General features: G+C 34.9%; 1 protein-coding gene across 3 annotated transcripts in view; it reads right to left on the bottom strand.

Moving 5' to 3' along the window:
- The window catches only part of ABCA6 (ATP binding cassette subfamily A member 6), a 54734-nt gene extending 37726 nt beyond the window's left edge, over positions 1-17008 (bottom strand). The window contains exons 1-11 of one of the 3 annotated variants that reach the window (XM_036033444.1): positions 16824-17008; positions 16411-16471; positions 15685-15785; positions 13985-14180; positions 12564-12725; positions 10868-10971; positions 10270-10496; positions 5817-5958; positions 4904-5089; positions 1584-1731; positions 22-187 (exon numbers count right to left, since the gene is read on the bottom strand). In XM_036033444.1, the coding sequence (XP_035889337.1) occupies positions 22-187; positions 1584-1731; positions 4904-5089; positions 5817-5958; positions 10270-10496; positions 10868-10971; positions 12564-12725; positions 13985-14180; positions 15685-15780 (1427 nt within the window). In that variant the 5' untranslated portion in view covers positions 15781-15785; positions 16411-16471; positions 16824-17008. The remainder of the gene's footprint in view (positions 1-21; positions 188-1583; positions 1732-4903; positions 5090-5816; positions 5959-10269; positions 10497-10867; positions 10972-12563; positions 12726-13984; positions 14181-15684; positions 15786-16410; positions 16472-16823) is intronic. The other 2 variants (XM_028521409.2, XM_036033445.1) reach the window with 2 other exon arrangements.
- Positions 17009-19414: the final 2406 nt, after the last annotated feature.

Here is a 19414-nt window from a genome sequence, read left to right as displayed (position 1 = left end):
TATTACTCTAAGTGTGGTTACCTGATGGCCTCTTTTCCATGGAGTTCTGGAGCTATTGGTTCAAAATAATCATCAGAGGGATACTCGGGATCAATTTCTTTCTCAATGATGTTATTAGTCCTTTGGTATTGGAAGCAAGAGGATGAGCTCAAGAAAAATAATGGAGAATAACGGTGGTCACTTCCATCTAATTAATCAAGAGACAACAAATCAAGAGACAATATTGGATCAGTAATAAACAATGAGCAAAGAATCCTTGTTCAAAATATTGCAGAATGTCTTAGGCTTTTAAACATCATAGAGAGAGTCTTTTCTACCTTCCTGTTACTTAGAGTATTCTCAAGAAAGCTTGATAATTACATAAGAAGCGAAAATACAAAGGAGATAACATATTATTACAAAAGTTAAACAATAGAACTTTCAACAAAGTATAAATCCAAGGTTTGAATAAAATGTGGTCTAAAAGGTGTTCAGGACAGTAAAACCAAATATGTGGGGGGAAAGCTTTAATATGGCATAAAATTAACCGTAAACATATTGGTGACCTTAATCAATTGACCACAGCCATAAGACTGAACATAATACTGAAGTATATATGGCACATGAATAAAAGTACATAGAGCAACTTTATTTGTTCAGGATGAATATATGGTTATTTTCTAGATTAAAAAAATGAAGTAGTATTTGCTATTAAGGGCCTTCAGATATAAACCAGAAGTGATAGAAAGACAGGTATACATAGAAACAACCTTAACTACAGTCAAAATGGATACATAGAAACAACCTTAACTACAGTCAAAATGGAAGGAACATAAAAAATAAAAAGGCAAGAAGATTGTACAAGGAAAAAGGCATTCGGATTCCAGTGTATGTGAAGGAATTCTGGGTTTTTTTGAAATTTTTGGTTGTTTGTAAGATAAAGGAACTCTATCTGGGTATACTTCTGTAAATACAAACAATATAAGAAAGCTTTTCAGAACAATGCTGAAAATGTTCTCTCTAATCTTCATTTTGTGATTTCCTTAAAGGAAGGCTAACTCCCCTTCTGAAATGGTCTTCCCACAAACACTGGGGAGTGAGGAAACCTGATTATTTCACACCTGAGGTTCTTTGGCGTGGTATCTAGTTTACAAGCTGCCCCATGATTTTGTAAGGAAAACAAACATTCACCAGAAAGTACTTCGCTACATTATGGCCCTATACTGAATGAGCCAAAACCATCTAAGTTATTCCAGCTCATTTGGATACTAATCTGAAATATCATTCTTTGAAAACTCTTCAGGGAATCCTTGATAAAAGTGATATTATTTAATACTATATAATTATAATATGTATTAAAATGATCATTATTTTACATTTATAATGTGTATCATTATGTTAAAGTGAGAAGAATGATTGTTTTTACATAAATATATTTTTCAGACCATTAAAACTGTGAAATAGAAATAAAGAACTGATTCAGCCTATGATGGGAAATACTTCTTAGTCATCATTTAAAAAAATATATTTATATAACCTTAAGGAAAAAATCTTTAATATGGTCAATATTTGTAGAGATCAGAGAAAAATCCACTATTACTTACATGGGAAGATTTTGTCAAAGTATAATGCCAATACAAAGTACAAAAAGGCATCAAAAGCCAATATGAAAAAAGTTGCTATCATTAAATATGAGTCTCCTGATGGGTCAGGAAAAGTAACACCATTCATACTATAATCCAGGTTGATAATCTAAGATTCAAACAAAAATAATAATAAATACTTAAATTAAATAAATAAAAATGCACTATAGCAGCAAGGATTATCACTTTATTAAGTAGCTTTTTCAAGAAGCCCTTTTATGAAGTTATTAAGAAACTACTCCTATTTTATAGCAATCAAAGAAATATTAGGAGAAAATATCAATTTTTAAGACATGCAATGTTTTAAGAATGGTAATTTAAATTATAGATCATTTGTTTGGTTTCATTGCAGTATTACAAAATATTTACCCTATGCAACAAAGAAATATAAATTTTAGAAAAAACATAGAAATTTCTTTGAAGTATCTTATTAGAATACTGATGAAAGAACTTACCTCTTTTTCTAGTCATTACTGCAAATACAGATTTGTATTTATAATTATTTATGTAATAATAGCTACTATGTTCTAGGCACTGTTCTAAGTACTTTTTATATTATCCCATTTAATCTTCATCATAACCCTATAATGTAGGCCTTATTATTTTCTTCTGCATTTTAAATAAGATAAAAAAGAAATTGGGCGACTTAACTGGATGAAGTCAAAAATCACATAGTGTGGCGTGGCAAAGCTAAATTATACAGGAAGTCCAGCTTTCGAACTCAGTGCCTTAACTAGACACTGTACAACTTCTCAATTTATGTTAAAATATTAATTAACACTTAATGAAAAAGTTGACTTTATTCTAAAAATGCAAGATTGATTTGACATTTGAAGCTCAATCAACGTAATTCAACATAAAACAGATTAGAATAGAAAATAACGTCAACCTAATAGATACTGAAAAAAGCATTTGATAAAATTCAATATCTGCTTATATTAAAGAAAGTCTCCTTATAAACTAAGATGAGAGATCTTCCTTAACCTGGTGAATTACCAGACTAAGGAAAACCAACACCAAAAAATAATGCTTAATTGAGAAATGTTGAAAGCTTTTCCTTTGTCTGCATTTCTATTCAACATCATACTAGAGGTCCTGATCTGTGCATTAAGGCAAGAAAAAGAAATGACTGACAGAAGGACTGCAAAAGAAAAAAAAAACAAACCGTCATTATTTGTAGACAGCATGATTATACATGAGAAAGTCCCCAGATAAAACCAAGAAAAATACTCATTTTAATAAAAGAATACAGCAAGAATACTGGACACAATGCCAATGTACCCAAAGTCAGTTGCATCTCTCTGCATCAACAACACACATTTAGCAATAAGAACTTAAACATAGATGTTATTTCTAATGGCATCAAACATATCAAATACTTTGAAATAAATCAAACAAAAATGTGCAAGGCTATACTGAAAGGAAAACAATTACTATGGGAAAATTCATATGAAGATATATTTGAAAAGTGTGAATTTTCTCCAAATTGAAAAATTCAACTGTAACAAAATCTCAACACCTTTCTACATACATAGTATTTGTGTATAACTTGATAAGCCAATGATGTAACAATGATAAGTTACATTGCAAAGAACCTAGAATAGAAAAGACTCTCTCAAAAAAGGAAATACAGTGGTTGAATTGTTGCTACCAAATAGCAAGACATATAAAGAAAAACCATTAAGAAAATGTGACAACAATGCAAAGATAAATGTACAGGCTAATACATGATTGGTTGAGCTGTAACAAAAGAAACACTACAATTCATTTGGGAAAAGAATGGTCCCTTTAATAAATGGAGCTAAAGCAACTAGATTTTCACATAGAAAAATTAATGTGGCCCCTACCTACAGATTCACAAAAGTTATTTTGAAAAAATTTTTATATCTGTATATAAAAGCAGAATCAGTCAAGCTTCCAGAATGAACAGGTAGTAGAAGAATATCTTTGTAATGTTGGGGCAGGCAATGATTTCTTAAACAGACACAAAATTACTCTATATAAAAGAAAAACTCGACACAGTGGACTTCATCAAAATGATGAACTTCTGTTCATCACACAAAAGCACCACTAAGAGAGTAAAAATGTCAGCAAGAAATAATTGCAAAATGTCACATATTCCATGTATAAGAAATTCATATATAGCATAAGGAAAAGATAGAAACTTAGCAAAATATGGTGAAAAGGCTTGAGTCAGGGATTTATAAAACAGATAATCCAAAGATATATCAATAAACAGAGGAATACAAATTAATTCCATGATGATATATCATAACATTTCCACCAGAATGGCTAAAATTTGAAAGACTAACAATATCAAATGTTGGTGAAAATTTGGAGCAACTGAAATATTGAAACACTATTGGTGCAAAAGTAAACTGATGATGCCACTTTGAAAAAACATTTGACAATAGCTATAAAGATTAATATACAAACTCTAGTTCCCACTATTCAGCTCCTAGAGATATACGAAACAGAAATAAATGCCCACATTTACTAGGCAATATGCATAAGAATTTTTTGCAATTATTAATAATAGTCAAAAACTGAAAAATATTCTTGTCCATCAATACAAAAATCAATAGTATATTCACACAATGGAATACTACACAGCACTATACTACTATAACTACACGCAAACTGTGGATGACCTCTCAAGACAATGTTGAGTGAAAAAAAGTCAGATTTTCTAAAATATCCTTTGTACAATATCAAAGTGAAAAATAGGCAAAACCAAAAAAATTACACTTCAGAACACAAACTTAGGCAATAATAAAAAGCAAGAAAGTAATGATCATACAACTGACCTCTAAGAGGAAGTAGTGTTGAGAGGAGCCCTGGGGGTATGGCAACATTTTGTCTCTTGACCTACTTCATGTATCTTTTGGTGTATTTTATAATTTTTGGTTAAGCTCCATATTTATGTCTCAAAAGCTTTTCATATTTCATGTTTCAAAAAAGATTTACCAAGAAACCTTAATCATCTAGCTTTATGTGAAAAGAGAAAAATTGTGTGTGTGTAGAAATAAAACTAGAAGAAAATACCTCAAAATAAAAAATTACATCTGAGATGTGAAAATTTGAAACATTTTCTTATTCAAGTTTCCTTGTGAGATGACCATTTTTCTACAATGTAATAGTAACATTTTCATATTTAGCGTTAGAGTAGACTTGTTTAGAATGAAAGCTCTTAATCTGAAAGTGTTGCTGATGAAGAGTCATGAAGTATCCATCAAATTCTTTTGAAAATTCAATACTAAATCAATGAACTATTCTCTCACCTGGGTCATTCCAGTAGTGAAGGCAAAAGGGCTAAAAATACTCAAAATCCACTCCAAAGATGAAGGAAGTTGTTCATAAAGCACAGAGAGTCCCACACCGCCCCAAAAGAGAGTGAAGAAAAACACAACCAGACTTGTGAGGACGGTTTTGTTGAGGAGCACGCTTATCAGGAAGGCTAGAGCTATCTGAAAGAGAGAGAAGACAGGTTACACAGACTTAGTTCATCAAGAATCACTGGCAGTGCAATTGAATAGGGATCCTGACATTTTTATGAGTGAGTCAGTGATGAAAATATTAGGGTATAATTATGTTCAGTCCTTCTCTCAACCCCTGTATAAACAGCATCCCTGTTTACCCTTTTCAAGTGTTTGGCATTTGTTGCTGAGTAAAGGGTTGGGGGAGTCTGGAAGAATTGCTGAGGAAAGGGTGGAAATGCAGACTTGAAAAGATTGAAAGAAATTAAAGGATTAAAGAGCATCTACATAACCTTCTGCAGAAAACACCCTGAAATGTGGGAGGCTCTTTGTTCAGAGAAGGGAGAGGAGTGTGGTGAGAAGTCAGGGTAAGGTGGGGGACACTAGAGGGAGAATACTTGTGTAGGGGGAAGTTTGGGGAAAAAAGATAGGTTTGCTCCTCAAGGCATCCTCGTTAATTATCTACAAATGTCTTAGATAATTTCGAGTCAAGATAATTTTTTCTTTTTGATGCATCACTTTATTAGTTCAGATTTTGTCTAAAAGAGAGGCCCAGCTTTACTTAGGTTACATCCTTTTCTCACACTCAGAGACTTTGTCAAACGTGCACACCCAAAATGGACATGAAAGAAATGACTGCGGTAGCCTGCTTATACCCTTTTGCTGCATATGGCTGAGACCTAACACAGAGAAAATGGTCACCATTGCAGGAACTTACCAAGGATAAGCCATATAAGAAAAAGAGTGTAAATATGACCATGAAGCCTGTCATGACTATAATTTTGGTAGATGTTATGATAATGGCAATGATTATGGAAATAATGAAGATGAAGCCAGCATAGATTAAACTCCAGGAGAACCTAAAGACAAAAAGTTATTGCAGTTAATTTTATTATGAAATACTGAAAACACAGGATATCTAAAGAATAATGTAATGATTGCCCCTGTACCTGCCATCTAGATTAATAATTAAAATATTAGTAGTACGTTGGCATGGCTGTGCCTACTGGCTAGGTGCCAGCTCTATATTCACATACTGTATAAAAAGTACAAACACTGTAATAAATAGTATCAGCTCATATGGATTCTTCCACAACTTGCCTTTACCAATCAACAAGTACAATAGCATACACTGCTACATACTATCTCATTGTAGGAATATATCCCAAAGTGCTGCCCATACATATTTTGGTTGTTTCTTTTTCTAACACAATATTTCTAAGAGCATTCTTATACTTGTCTTTTTGCAGGAGAATGCACAATTTCTCTTGGGTAAAATTGCTGAATTAAAGGAATAAGCATTTTGTTTCTTCAGCTTTATTGATTACCAAAGTGTTCTAATTATAGAATTGGATGGAAACTTAACAGTGCTAATCAACTAGGTCACCATGGAAGCGTGGCAAGCAGAGGATAACTGGGCCACTCTTGAAGACCTCAGCCAGCAGCACCCCCACCCTCCCTACCAGAAGAAAATTGAAATTTCAGCTCCACTAAGCCCATTCCATTCTTGCCACTCCTATTCATAATTTCTTTATTTAAACTGATATAAATTATGGTACTTCTTAAGAGTCCACACTGTTTTGCTTTAGATATGCTGGTGGTCACATTTTTATGAGCTATTTATTAAGAAATAATATTCGGCCTTAGATCTAACAAGACTATAGGGTGTTTTAGTCCAAACTTCTCATTGTACAGATGAGTAAACTTCATTCCCTATTATTAGCTAATGGGCCTATTCAGGTCAACAGAATAAAACCATTTAATAAAACTAAGATGAAGCCACAGGCCTTTGCTCAGTCCAGAGCTCTATCCTCTACATAAAATTGCCTAAGTGAGTAAGAATTCAACAGCTGAACACAATGGCAAAAGTATTAAAACTGGGAGCTGGCATAAATATGTCCCAGTAGAACATATTTATTGCTTATGTGACTTTTTGAGAATTTCAAGATTTATTTTTTAATTGAATGTATTGTGTTGACATTGGTTAAGAAATTATATAGGTTTTGGTGTACAATTCTATAATACATCATCTGTATATTATGTTGCATGTTCACCACCCCAAGTCAAGTCTCCTTCCATCACGATTTATCCCTCTTTTACCCTCTTCTACCTCTTCCCAGTCCCCTTTCCCTCTGGTAATCACCATCCTATAGTCTGAGTCTATGAGGGTTTTTCCTTCTGCTTAATCCCTTAACCTTTTTTACCCAACCCCTTAAACTCCCTTCCCTGGGACAGCTATAAGTCTGTTCTCTGTATCGAGTATATTTTCATTTTGTTTGTTAGTTTATTTTGTTCATTAGATTTTCATATAAGTGAAATCATATGGTACTTTTCTTTCTCTGACTGGCTTATTTCACTTAGCATAATATTCTCCAGGTACATCCATGCTGTCACCAAAGGTAAGAGTTCCTTCTTTTTTATGGCTGAGTAGTATTCCATTGTGTACATTTTTTTTTTTTATCCAGTCATCTACTGATGGGCACTTGGGCTGCTTCTAAATCTTGGCTATTCTAAATAATACTGCAATAAATACAAAGGTGCATATATCCTTTTGAATCAGTGTTTTGGGTTTCCTTGGATATATTCCCAGAAGCAGCAACACTGGGTTATAAGGTAGTTCCATTTTGAGTTTTTTGAGGAAATTCCATACTGTTTTCTGTAGTGGTTGCACCAATCTGCATTTTCATCAACAGTACACAAGAGTTCTCTTTTCTCCACATCCTTTTCAACATTAGTTGTTTGTTCATTTATTGATGATAGCCATTCTCATAGGTTGGAGGTGATATCTCATTGTGGTTTAAATTTGCATTTTTCTGATGATTAGTGATGTTGAGCATCTTTTCATGTGTCTATTGGCTATCTGTATGTCCTGTTTGGAGAAGTGTCTATTCAGGTCTTTTGCTCATTTTTTAATTGGCAAAAAAATAATTTCTTAGTGTAGTCTCACTTGTTTATTTTTTTTTTTGTTTGTGTCTCTTGCCCAAGTAGATATACCAGGAATGGCTATGAGACTTCTTTTGAAATTTCATGTCTTTACAGTGATGCATTAGAAACATCATTTTTTAAAAAGCATAATGCATCTGCAGAAGCCACTTCCTGAGAACATAGGGGAACTACAATAGATAGTAATTGAAAAACCACAGGGTAAGGAATTACAGACACAGGAAATTAAAACAATACCTAGAAAAAGGAAGTCACTGAAGAGTTGGGATGGGGTGGGGGGAGATGTTACTAAACTCAAGAAAACCTTCTTATAGCAACAGAGCAATTCAGATGTCATACTTAAAGAATAAATCCTGATTACATTTTAAATTTATTACAAAAGTTAAGAAGCCAAAACTTATTTGTAATAGTCATTCTGTGTTTAATTTTAAAAGTTTCAGAATCTTTTCCTTGTTAGTTTTAAGATATATATATACATATCCTTAAATATATATTATATTTTATATATTATATTCATTATATATTTAATATATATTAAATATATGTTGTAAATATACAAATACATATATATGTATTTATACATTTATGTTCATTGGCTAAATACTTGTATACAGGATTTGTGACTTTACAAATTGCCATTAATGCTGCTATTACAGAAGTAAGAACAATTATAATAAATACTGTAAGCTCATTCCAGAAGCATCAAGATTTTGACGAAAGGTGATATATACTCAGGTTTTTCCATGGTTACATATATTTTCATCTTGCTAAGTTTTAGGTTCCATGCATACTGAGAAGCATCTATCCTAAGATGGGTCCACATCTAAATATCCAATGCCTTTCCAGTTTCCATCTAGAGCTGACTTGGTCCCGCCTATTTCAGGTGACTGCAGAGATGCCACCCCATAAGACAGGCGCTGGACTGAAGGAGGGTCTTTTTCACCCAGATCCCCTCTCTCTTCCCTCCCAACAGACCCCACCCATTCTTTCGCACTTCCCAAAGTTCCACTACAAAAACACGCTTCTCCTTTTTCTTTTTTATTGAAAAACACAGTTTCCTTTTTTGTGTATTTCACATTTCATATATGTCAGAATCAAAACTCTGTTAGTAAAACATAATTTATAGAAAATTTGAAATATCTTGGACCACATTTTTATTTCAGGGAACATGTATCTGACAAAAGATTGTTCAATAAATAGTTCCTCATCTGTTCCAGAGAGCTCCACATCCCTACACAGTATTTTCCTGATACGAAGATTGTACAGAGAAATACCTCCCAGGTTTCAATATTGAAAAATATTAGGTTTCTTTGGGGATAAAAGTAATTATTTTTCTTTTTTAAATTTTATTTTAATTGTTGTTGAAGTACAATTTTTCTAGAAAAGTAATTGATTCTTTTTCTTTTTCCTTTCCTTTCTTTTCTTTTATTAGACAGCATGGACTTTGTAACTGACTATATTGTAGAGTGCTCAGTTTTGGTGTCTTAGCAGTTTCAAGCTACCAATCTTACCTATTTATTATTTTGCTAGGTCTTTGGCTTCTACTCCTCAATTATTTGTTTTTATTTTAATACAAACACACAGATACATATACACATGTATATTTCAAAATTTCATACTCACTTTAAACTACTCATGGAATAGGACAAAATATAAATATATCAATATATGAAGGAAGTGCACTTATTAAGCCCTTCCTGTATGCCAACCTACACACTGCATGTGCTGGGAACATTACATAGGCTATCTCTTTTAAACCCCAACATCTGATACTTAGTTGCTCAGAAAAATGAAAAATCCCTTGTGACCAAATCCCTGAACACAAGCTAGCCATTAGATTATACTTTCTTCAACACAAGGGACTCTCCAGAAATCAAAGGGTAACTGTGGGCAGACCCAGGCAGGGAGCTGGAATCAGGGCTCCTGGGCTGCAGCCAGGCTCTGGCACTCATCAGTCACCTGACTCCGGGCAACTCTTGCCCTCTCTCTGGCGTGAACAGTAGTTTTGTAACAGTGTTAGCTTTCTGTATTCTGGCACGGAAAAAGTACTCAGTGAAGTATAACTATTTTGCATGGAAAAATTTAAGAAAGGCTAAATCAAAAAGTCAGAACAAGAGAGAAAGTAGCCAATGTATTAAGTTTCCATCATGATGTTCTGGAACAGTAACGGCTTTTCACTGCTTCTTCATTTCTCTTATTCATCGCTACTATTTGAATCAGTCACTCACCAGAATGCTGAATCTTGGAGACCCATCATTGTCATCAAATCCTTACTCTTTTTTCTCTCTTTTGTAACACTGAGTGATGCAAAATATGTAAATGAGGAGAAGTAAAGCAAGCAGTAGAAAATAAACATCTCATTTTGAAGGGCGTCTTTAGCAATAAAAGGTAATGTCTTCATATTTGTAACAGTAACTGACATCAACTCTTCCATCACAGAGTGATTTGTCATGATCTAAAAGTGTTTAAACAAACAAAATCATTATTCAAAGTAGAGAAACTGGTGAAATCAATAAGCTGTGGGGATTGTACCAAAGTCTATTTCCTGGTTTTTAAATTGTCCATTGGAAATGTAAGCTATTTCCACTTGGAGAAACCCAGTGAAGGGCATGCAGACCACCCTGGACCTTGTTTTTGCAACCTCCTCTCATTCCATAACTACTGGAAAGTTTAGTTTAAAAAAGCAATGTGTTCCTTTGCCTAAATCCCATTTCAGCGCTTGCATACCTGCTTCATTATATAACCATGGGAAAACCTGAGTATATATCACCTCTCATCAAAATCTTGAGGCTTCTGGAATGAAGTATTTATTAGAACTTTTCTTACTTCTATAATAGCAGCATTAATTGCAGTTTGTAAAGCCACAAATCCCGTATACAAGTATTTGGCCAAGGTACATGTTGAGTGGTGACTCGACTTCCAGCAATGAGCTGTAAAGCACAAAGGAGAGCAGGGTCAACATTGTGGGGTGAGGGCACTTGGAGAAGAAGAAATAGGAATCCAAGAGAAAACAATCTAGAGGGGACTGCACCAGTCAGAACCTTTAACCACACAGAAAAAAAGAAGCAAAGCAAAGTTCATAATGAGGCAACTCTGTTCATGGAAACCACAGCACGCATAGGGAGGCTTGGGGAGAGAGAGAAAAAAAGCAAGCTCACTGGACTCTCCTTGCTCTGCCTGAAAAGGCTAAATGCACTCCAGTGCTAGAATGTCTCTCGTGCTCAAATGCTCTCCCTCCAGAGGCACTCATGGCTCACTCCTTTCCTCCGTCCTGATCTCTTCTCAAAAGTAAACTCATTATAGAGATCTTTCCAGGCCACCATAAATAAAAATATCTAAAATAGCGCTTTCAGTCTCTGTCTTATATCCCTGCTTTCTTTTACTTTGTTGCTTTATTACCACCTAGCAGTGACCATTGTTTTTTTTTTCCATTCCCTGTCCCTGACTGTTACGATTCTTTACTAGCAGACTTTACGTTTTGTTAACTTCAATCTTCAAGGCCACGAAAAATGTGGAACACATAGTAGACCCTCAGTGAAGGAATGGGGAAAAAAAGCCGTTTCCATTAGTCACTTCCATTCTGCTTCCTAAGGGGTCCTCCAAGCTCTTTACATCCTGCTATGCTGTCTCCACTCTGGTCTAAGCCACCGTCAGCTGACTGGTACGTTTTATGGCATTCTCCTGGACTCTGCTGCAATCCATTCTCGAGGATGTATCCAGATTGTACCTGAGGCTTGGAAATCTAATCATGCCTCTGCCCTGATTAAAGTGCCCGAATGGCTCTCCATTGCCCTGGGACTAAAGGACGCCACAGGACCTAGGCCTGAGTACCTTCAGCCCCATTCTCCCATCACATTCCTTTTTGTGTTCTTTATTCAATTACACTGCTCTTCTTCCAGGCACATTAGCAGATGTCCTTTGTCACCTCAGAGCCTCATACTTTCCCTTCTATGTGAAACACAGTGCCCCTAGCACCTCACACGTGCTGTTCCTTCTGACATTAGTTGAAACATCACTTCTCCAAATAGCACTTCTCTATTCCCAAGCATATTAGGAACTCCTGGTATAAGTCCCTTTAAGGACCTTGCCTGCTCTTGCACTTATCATTACTGCACCTGCTCAATACATGTCTGTACTGCTAGACTGGGACCCATCACTTTCCATCACCCTCCACATCCTTCACAGCATACACCTGTGAGCCCACTGTATATGTATGAATATATACACATATTCATACTAGCAAGCTCTGCATTTTGTTCACTTCAATCTTCAAGGCCAAGAGAAATATCGAACACCTAGGAGACCCTCGGTATATGTGTGCATATAGAGGTTGGATAACTCATGATCTTTTGATCATCATCCTCTAGCCAGATATCATGACTGACCTTGGAAAAAGTTTAGCAATAAAATGTGCTTTTAAGTTTTTCAAGTGCCATTGAAAGCTGCTCTGTTGATCACCCTTACCCCTTCTTTATGCTAAAAGCATGAAAAAAGCATGATGATATTTTAGATGGAAAATCACCTGAGAAATGGTCTTCCTTCAAAAATGGAATGCCATGTCCCTGAAAAAATTTCAACTTATAAAATAAAGTATCACTGAAGATGATCCCCGCTCCTTCTAGGATATTGTCTAGAAGTATTTTATCCATAGAACTTTGATTCGATACCCCAATGATTGTAGCTCCTGTGAATTACAAAATAAAAATAGGTATAAAAGATTGTTAGAACCTCACCCAAACAGAATGTGATAGTCAACTATGTCATCATACAGTTTTCATTAGAATTAAAAGAAAATCTTTTTCCCTTAAATAAAACTTATCCCAAAAGGCAAAGGGGAAATTTTTATTTTAATGTTTTTTAGGTTCTAGAGTCAGGAGACATGCTTGAGAATTAAGTGCTTTCTTTTAATAATAAGTCTTAGGGCAAATTTAGGTACATAAAAAGGTTATGCCAGAATAAATATGCATAAGAAGTCAGAGTTACTGGGTAGGATGGGGGAGAGTAATGGGGAGAAAATGGGAACAAGTGTAATCTCAGAACAATTAAATAAATACATAAATAAATAAAAGAAATGAAAACTTGAAAAAAAGAAAGAAATCCAAGTTACTATAGTAAAAACATCTCATGATCTTTGCCTTACGCAGGAACCAAGAGCACAAAGTGACGCTATACCTCACGAGCAGTGACTTCACTCGTTAAAAATGGAGGGTTCAAAAGCAGGCAGCCCCACTGCACCGGCTCACCCGTGAATGAAAGACACGCTTTGGTTATCTCGGGTATACGGTAACCTTCTTTGGAATGAAGCCTCTTAAAAATGTTTACAAATTGCACCAAGCATGGATTATCTTTATGGTTTTATGTTTATTTTTTATTGTTATTCAATTACAGTTGTCCCCACTCCCCCCCACCCCCACATCACTCTCCCCCTGCCCTAGCCAACCCCCTTCTTCCTCTTTCAGTCCTCCTCCCAGTCGTCTTTGTCCATGGGCCCTTTATGCATGTTCCTTGACTTAGACTATCCATCCTCACTTTTCACAGTTTCAAAAGTATTGTTTAACATAACCAGGACCTAATTTCCTTTATTTAGATTTTCCCCCTGAGTTATAAATCTTAACCATTGTATTTCTGTGCTAAAAACACCCACATTCATCAAGGGCGTATTCTTCCCAGACACTATTCTGCAAATCTGGAATTACAAATCTATTGTTTTAGTTAAATGTTAATAGAAATGTAGGTCTCCATAAATTGGAATCCCATCAAGCTGAAAAGGGGTTCAATAGGCTAATTGTTGTTAGAGAAAGAAAAAAATTAACCAAATGTCTATGCTATTTTTAATGCCTAAATAATTAGCATAATGGGTTGCTGTAACTTTAAATTAAACATATATACATCTTATAAAAATATAAAATGATATCAGTAATTTTTTGTCGTGAGTACATTTACCTTTAAATATAGAGGCCGTTTTATTCATTATCTGCTCGGTTCTATTGGAGATTGGCATATACACAAGCGTGTAAGTGTCATTAAATTTATCTATCCTTCCCAGCTCCTCAGGAGGCTTTTCAGGAAACTGGGTACTTTCTTTGAAATTTGCAAATAAGCTCATATACAGTCCGAGAAGCACTGGGAGCCCCCATTCCTATAACACAGAGAGAAAAAAAGAACAAATTTAGATTACATTCCTTTAAAGAGCTCAATTGGCACCAGAGAATTAAAGACAAATTCCAGTTTCACCATAGTGTTGGTTTCTCTTTGCTCTCCTTCAGAACTAAAGGAACCCAGTGAAAGACATACACCAAGACAGTTGCCACATGCACCATACTCCAATATTAGAACCACACTTTTCCATTAGCTCATGAACTCATGTAGAAGCCATCTGATAAACTAATAGGATGACAATGTCTGTATGCATGAGCCTCTGATTCTAAAGTCTATGAGACACAGATTATCCCAGCTAGAGTTCCTGGTGACAAATAACGATATTCTGGTCATATATCTTTGTGTTGGAAATCAAAGAAAATGGAAAGTTGCTGAATGGTACAGACTGTCTAGTGTTTCACCAATTTCAGTAATCTCTTCCTGCTTGGCACAATGCTAGACTATATTCCCAGCCTCTGGAAATTAAGTGGCACTAAGCGACGGAGTTCTGGCCAGTAGAATGTGGGCAGAAGTGACATAGGCCACTTTCAGGCCTAGCTCATGGAGCATAACCTTCCAGTGGGAGTGCCCAGATTTTTGGCATCTCTGGGCCATACTGGAAGAAGAGTTGTCTTGGACCACACATTAAATACACAAGCACTAATGAAAACTGATGAGCAACAAAAAAAGAAGTTTTTAAGTAAATTTATGATTTTGTGTTGGGTTGCATTCATAGCCATTTTGGGCCACACACGGCCACCAGGCCGCAGGCCACAGGTTGGACACCTCTGTTAGTCTCCCTGTCTAGGTCCCTCTACCTCCCGATCTTCTGACTGGATGCAGAGGATCTGGTGAAGGTCTCCAAGGCCCAATGAAAGGGCAGAATCCCTAGATGAAGAAGTATGAGTCCCTGAATGACTGCGTGGAGAAGACTCCTTCACCTACCCAACCTACTTCGCTTTTACAGCCAATCGTATTTAGGCTGTAAAAAGAGTGAAGAATAAAAATAAACCTCTGTTCTGTGGAGCCACTGAGATTTGGGGCTGTTACCTATAGATAGCCTACCTACCTAATTCAAACTGAAAACCAACGGTGTTATTTGGTCATAATTCTTGAAAATAGTCCCTGTGTAGGTAATTTATGGCCTTGAAAATAAGTCCCTGAGGTTAAAATTCTTTGACTTTCTGCTAGACACTACTTTTATTATTTCTTGACTCTAAATTTATTACATGCAAATTAGAGCAGCTTTAATAGTTGTTATAATTTATCGTATAATTAAATTTTCAGTTAATCTTGTTTTTTAAAAAATGAGTAAATGCTTTTATCTTTACAATTTTACACTATTTTCAGACTGCTGTGAGTCTCTCTCTATTCAGCAAGTACAGCTGGAAACAACCCCAAAATCAATAAATCCAGTCTATTGCTTAAAGTATAAAATAAGAGAGTCGTTAGGAAATGAAATGCAATAATGCTAACTGCAGAAAGAGAAAAACTTTCAAACATACCAATAAGCTGTCTCTTTTCTTCCTCCATTTGTTAAGAAGATTTTTGTACAAAAGGGCTTGAGTTTGTTGACACACGCTTTTCTGTTTCCTATGCATGTAGCCTGTTCATTAAATGAACAAGGAGAAAGTAAACACCAGGAAAAAAGGTGTAATGGGAAAAGCCTTGCTCATATTTGGGGGGAAAGATTTCCTACCTTTAAGAAGTGAAAAGAAAATGCATTTAAAGTATTTCAATAACTCATAATTGTAAAAGTTTACATGAAATATATGCACTGGAAGCTATATGGTAGGTAGTAGAGGGGAGGGAAAGTGACTGTTATCACATTTTACACTAACAAAGTATCCGATGGAAAGGATATCATTAGATAGCAGGACCTGTAAGATGCTTCACATTTTGACCTTACATAACAGAAATTCAACTATAGGAATAGAGTATCTATTGTATCTCATCTGATTAATAACTTCTTATTCTTTGCATTTAAATGGAAGTCCCAGAATTTACATAAAATTAACATCAAACTTCATATACTTCATTATGAAATTACCTAAATTCATCTCAATAATTATGTCCATTAACTTTAACCCTAACTCAATATTTTCTTGTGTATTTACCTTCTAAATTGACTTGAACTATTTTAATGAAAATAGTTGAGCCATGGGATAATAACCCAAAGTCAAACTACTTGAAACTTTATTTTGATACACACAAAGAATAAAACAATTTACCTCAATTTTCTGAATTCAGAAGTCCTTTAATAACTGAGGAAACAAACTACAGAGTAAGTTTCTAAAAAAAGAAAAAAATACATGGGAAAGTAATTTTTGGTCAAATGTTTGCAAGTAAACCAACAGAGATACATTTTTTCAGTTTTTGAAACCTCAAAATTAAATCATTTTAGATTTTCATATCAAAAAACTCAGAGAATTCTCCCTCAATGAGCACAGAAACAAATTTTACTCTTTTCCTATATACTCTTGTATCTGTACAATAAATTTGGTTGGGAAAAATAGAAAAATTTCCATCATTAGGTCTTCAGTATAAAACACACAAGTATTTAGAAACATATGAAAAATAGATTGACTTTAGCAGTGTCCACCCACATATCTGGCATAGCACAACAAAACAAAGCTGTACTTACTGTCAGAAAAATCAGAAAAAGTACTCTGGAAACACTTTCAAAGCACTGTTCTTTTTTTTTTTTTTTGTCTAAGGCAGAGATTGAAATTTCTTTACTGTCTCTTCTTCATTTATTCTTTAAATGGGCGTCTACTCCCAACAGTTCTTAACCCGGGCTGATTGCTAAAGAGGGGCGTAGTCACACCAAGCTGCACGTGATGAACTTGTTTTGTTTTCTGCCTTTTCTTCCTTAAACCAATTATTCTGCAGGGAAATAACTGTTCGGTGGTTGGTTGGGAATAGAACAAACCCTGTGTTTGTGCACTTGGCCTTTCAACTCCAAGGATAAGGGGGACAATGGTAAACCAGGAAAATGCAGCCAGCCCTACAGACATGAGGAATAAAGAAGGAGGGAAGAACAATAAATAAAAACAATAAGTAAGCAAAGTAGTTAAATTTGCATGAGGAGTTGCTAGTTATTTTTTTTTCGCTCCTAATGCCTAAACAAAGTTGCCAATGATATATTTGACTAATTTAGGTGAAACAGGCAGAATGTGCTGAAGCTGAACTCTTTGTTGCCTAATGAAGTGAAGCAGTCTATAGTCTGCCTTGGGGAAACACTAAAGTTGGACAAATGAAGAACAGTAAGGAAATTCCTTTTCCCCATTCTGTTCGTAGTGGATGCAGAATTTCTCAGGGCAACTGAAGAAAATAAAAATGGATTGCTAAAGACTAAAAAGCATATTAAAAGAAAGAGATTCGGGTCATTTTTTAGGCATGACAGCCAGGCAAACAACCTGAAATTTATTCAGCTGCTTTTGCATAGTTATCTCTCCCTGTAAAGAGTTGCAAACTTTTCTTGACCCACCAAAGTAAAGGGCAAAACAAGAAACCAAAGTCCATCAATTGGGAAATCTCAAATATTTGACATGGCTCCTCCTGGTCCACAGATGTTAATAATCATAAAACTAAGAGATGTCCTGGAGAAAAGGGGGGTCATTTTTTAAAAAAATTTAAAGCCATGAAATTATGTATATACATTTCTCTCATTGGTTATTAGTTCTGTTTTTCAAAAAATAGTCAACAATGCAATACTGCATGTCTTTGACATTGAAACCTGGCAAAACCAAAGGGAATGAAGACGTTCTAAAGGTCTTGCCATGGGTGGGGGAGTAGAAGGCCATGAACACCGTTAAAATCGTGTTATCAGTAACAGGTCAAGGGTCCGGACAAAGATTCTAAGTTTCTTTTCAATCACCTGAACTATATATCAGGTTTTTCATTAGTTTTCTTGTTGTCACTGTTGTTTTAGACCCTATATACTCTATTTTAAAAATCATTTTCCCACTCTGCCTTTCTTACAATTACATTGAAATTCACAACTGTGAATTCAATAATTATTTAGAATTAATATTTTACTAGGTTCACTTTTTATCATTGATATTTTTAAATGTATTCTTTGTGTTCCTCTTTCTTGACTTATTTACTCTGATTCACCTGTATTTGGGGGGCCGCTTTTCATGTTTATACCTGAAGATTAGCCCATAAATCTGACTAACTTGTTAAAGATGCACCCAACTTTCATCTATAGAAATAGTGGGTAAAATGTATTTAAAATAGCTGTTCAGGTATATAACCAACCTTTAGAAGAAAAGAAGAAAAAGATAGATGGAAGACAATAAGAATCAACAAAAGGAACAAAGAGAAAGATATGTACATACCCAGGTGTTAAAAGTGAGAAGGGAAATTAAAGCCGGAACTGAGTAGAATGGCAGTAATCCGGTAGTTTAAAAAGGTGTTTTCAGATGCCTGTGACCTGAATTTGGTGCTTGATCGATTCTGAAGCTGGACTTCCTATCTCTGCTTGAATCCAGAAGCTTCATAGAACTCTTCAGCTGTGGAAATAGAGACAAGAAAAACTTCACTTACTACCCCAGTGAAAAGTGAGGATACATTATTGGGTTGGCCAAAAAGTCTGTTTAGTTTTTTCCATAAAATAAAAGACATTTTTCATTTTCACCTATAACTTTATTGATTTGGATATTTTGAGTATGTTAGTTATCTCCTGCTATTGGCTTCTAAATATTTTCCAGTGCATAAGACAGTCTCACAGCAAAGAATTATTTGGCCAAAATGTCAATAATACCAAGAAGTGTTGCAAACCACTTTTGACATGTTCGGTCAGTCATAGCACCTTTTGCATAGACTGCACAGATCTTTTTTTTTTTTTGGTATATCAGTTGTGTTTTTACCTTTCTTGAAATAATAAAGCATTATACACCAAAAATGTTGTGTATTTTTTTCCATCTTCAATATTAAAATACACAAAAATTCACCAATTTAGATAAGTGTTTTTACATATATGCTAATAATGACAGCTGTCACATTACAATCTAACAAGGTAATTTCGAATGAAGTTAAAAACAACTAAGCACTACCAGAACTATTGTGTGGAAAAAATGTAACAATGTTTTGGTCAATCCAATATTTGCCAATCTCTGGATTAAAAAATGCATACCCTCCATAGAAAACAAAAAACCCAAGCATATGTAGCACATGTTAGATACCAGGACACAGGAGCAGGGCCTGAATTTATTCTCCCTGTACAGCAAT

Source organism: Phyllostomus discolor, chromosome 8, assembly GCF_004126475.2.
Source record: "Phyllostomus discolor isolate MPI-MPIP mPhyDis1 chromosome 8, mPhyDis1.pri.v3, whole genome shotgun sequence".
NCBI classification, from domain to species: domain Eukaryota; kingdom Metazoa; phylum Chordata; class Mammalia; order Chiroptera; family Phyllostomidae; genus Phyllostomus; species Phyllostomus discolor.
Note: the sequence above shows the minus strand (reverse complement) of the source record. Positions and strands in the feature narration are given on the sequence as shown.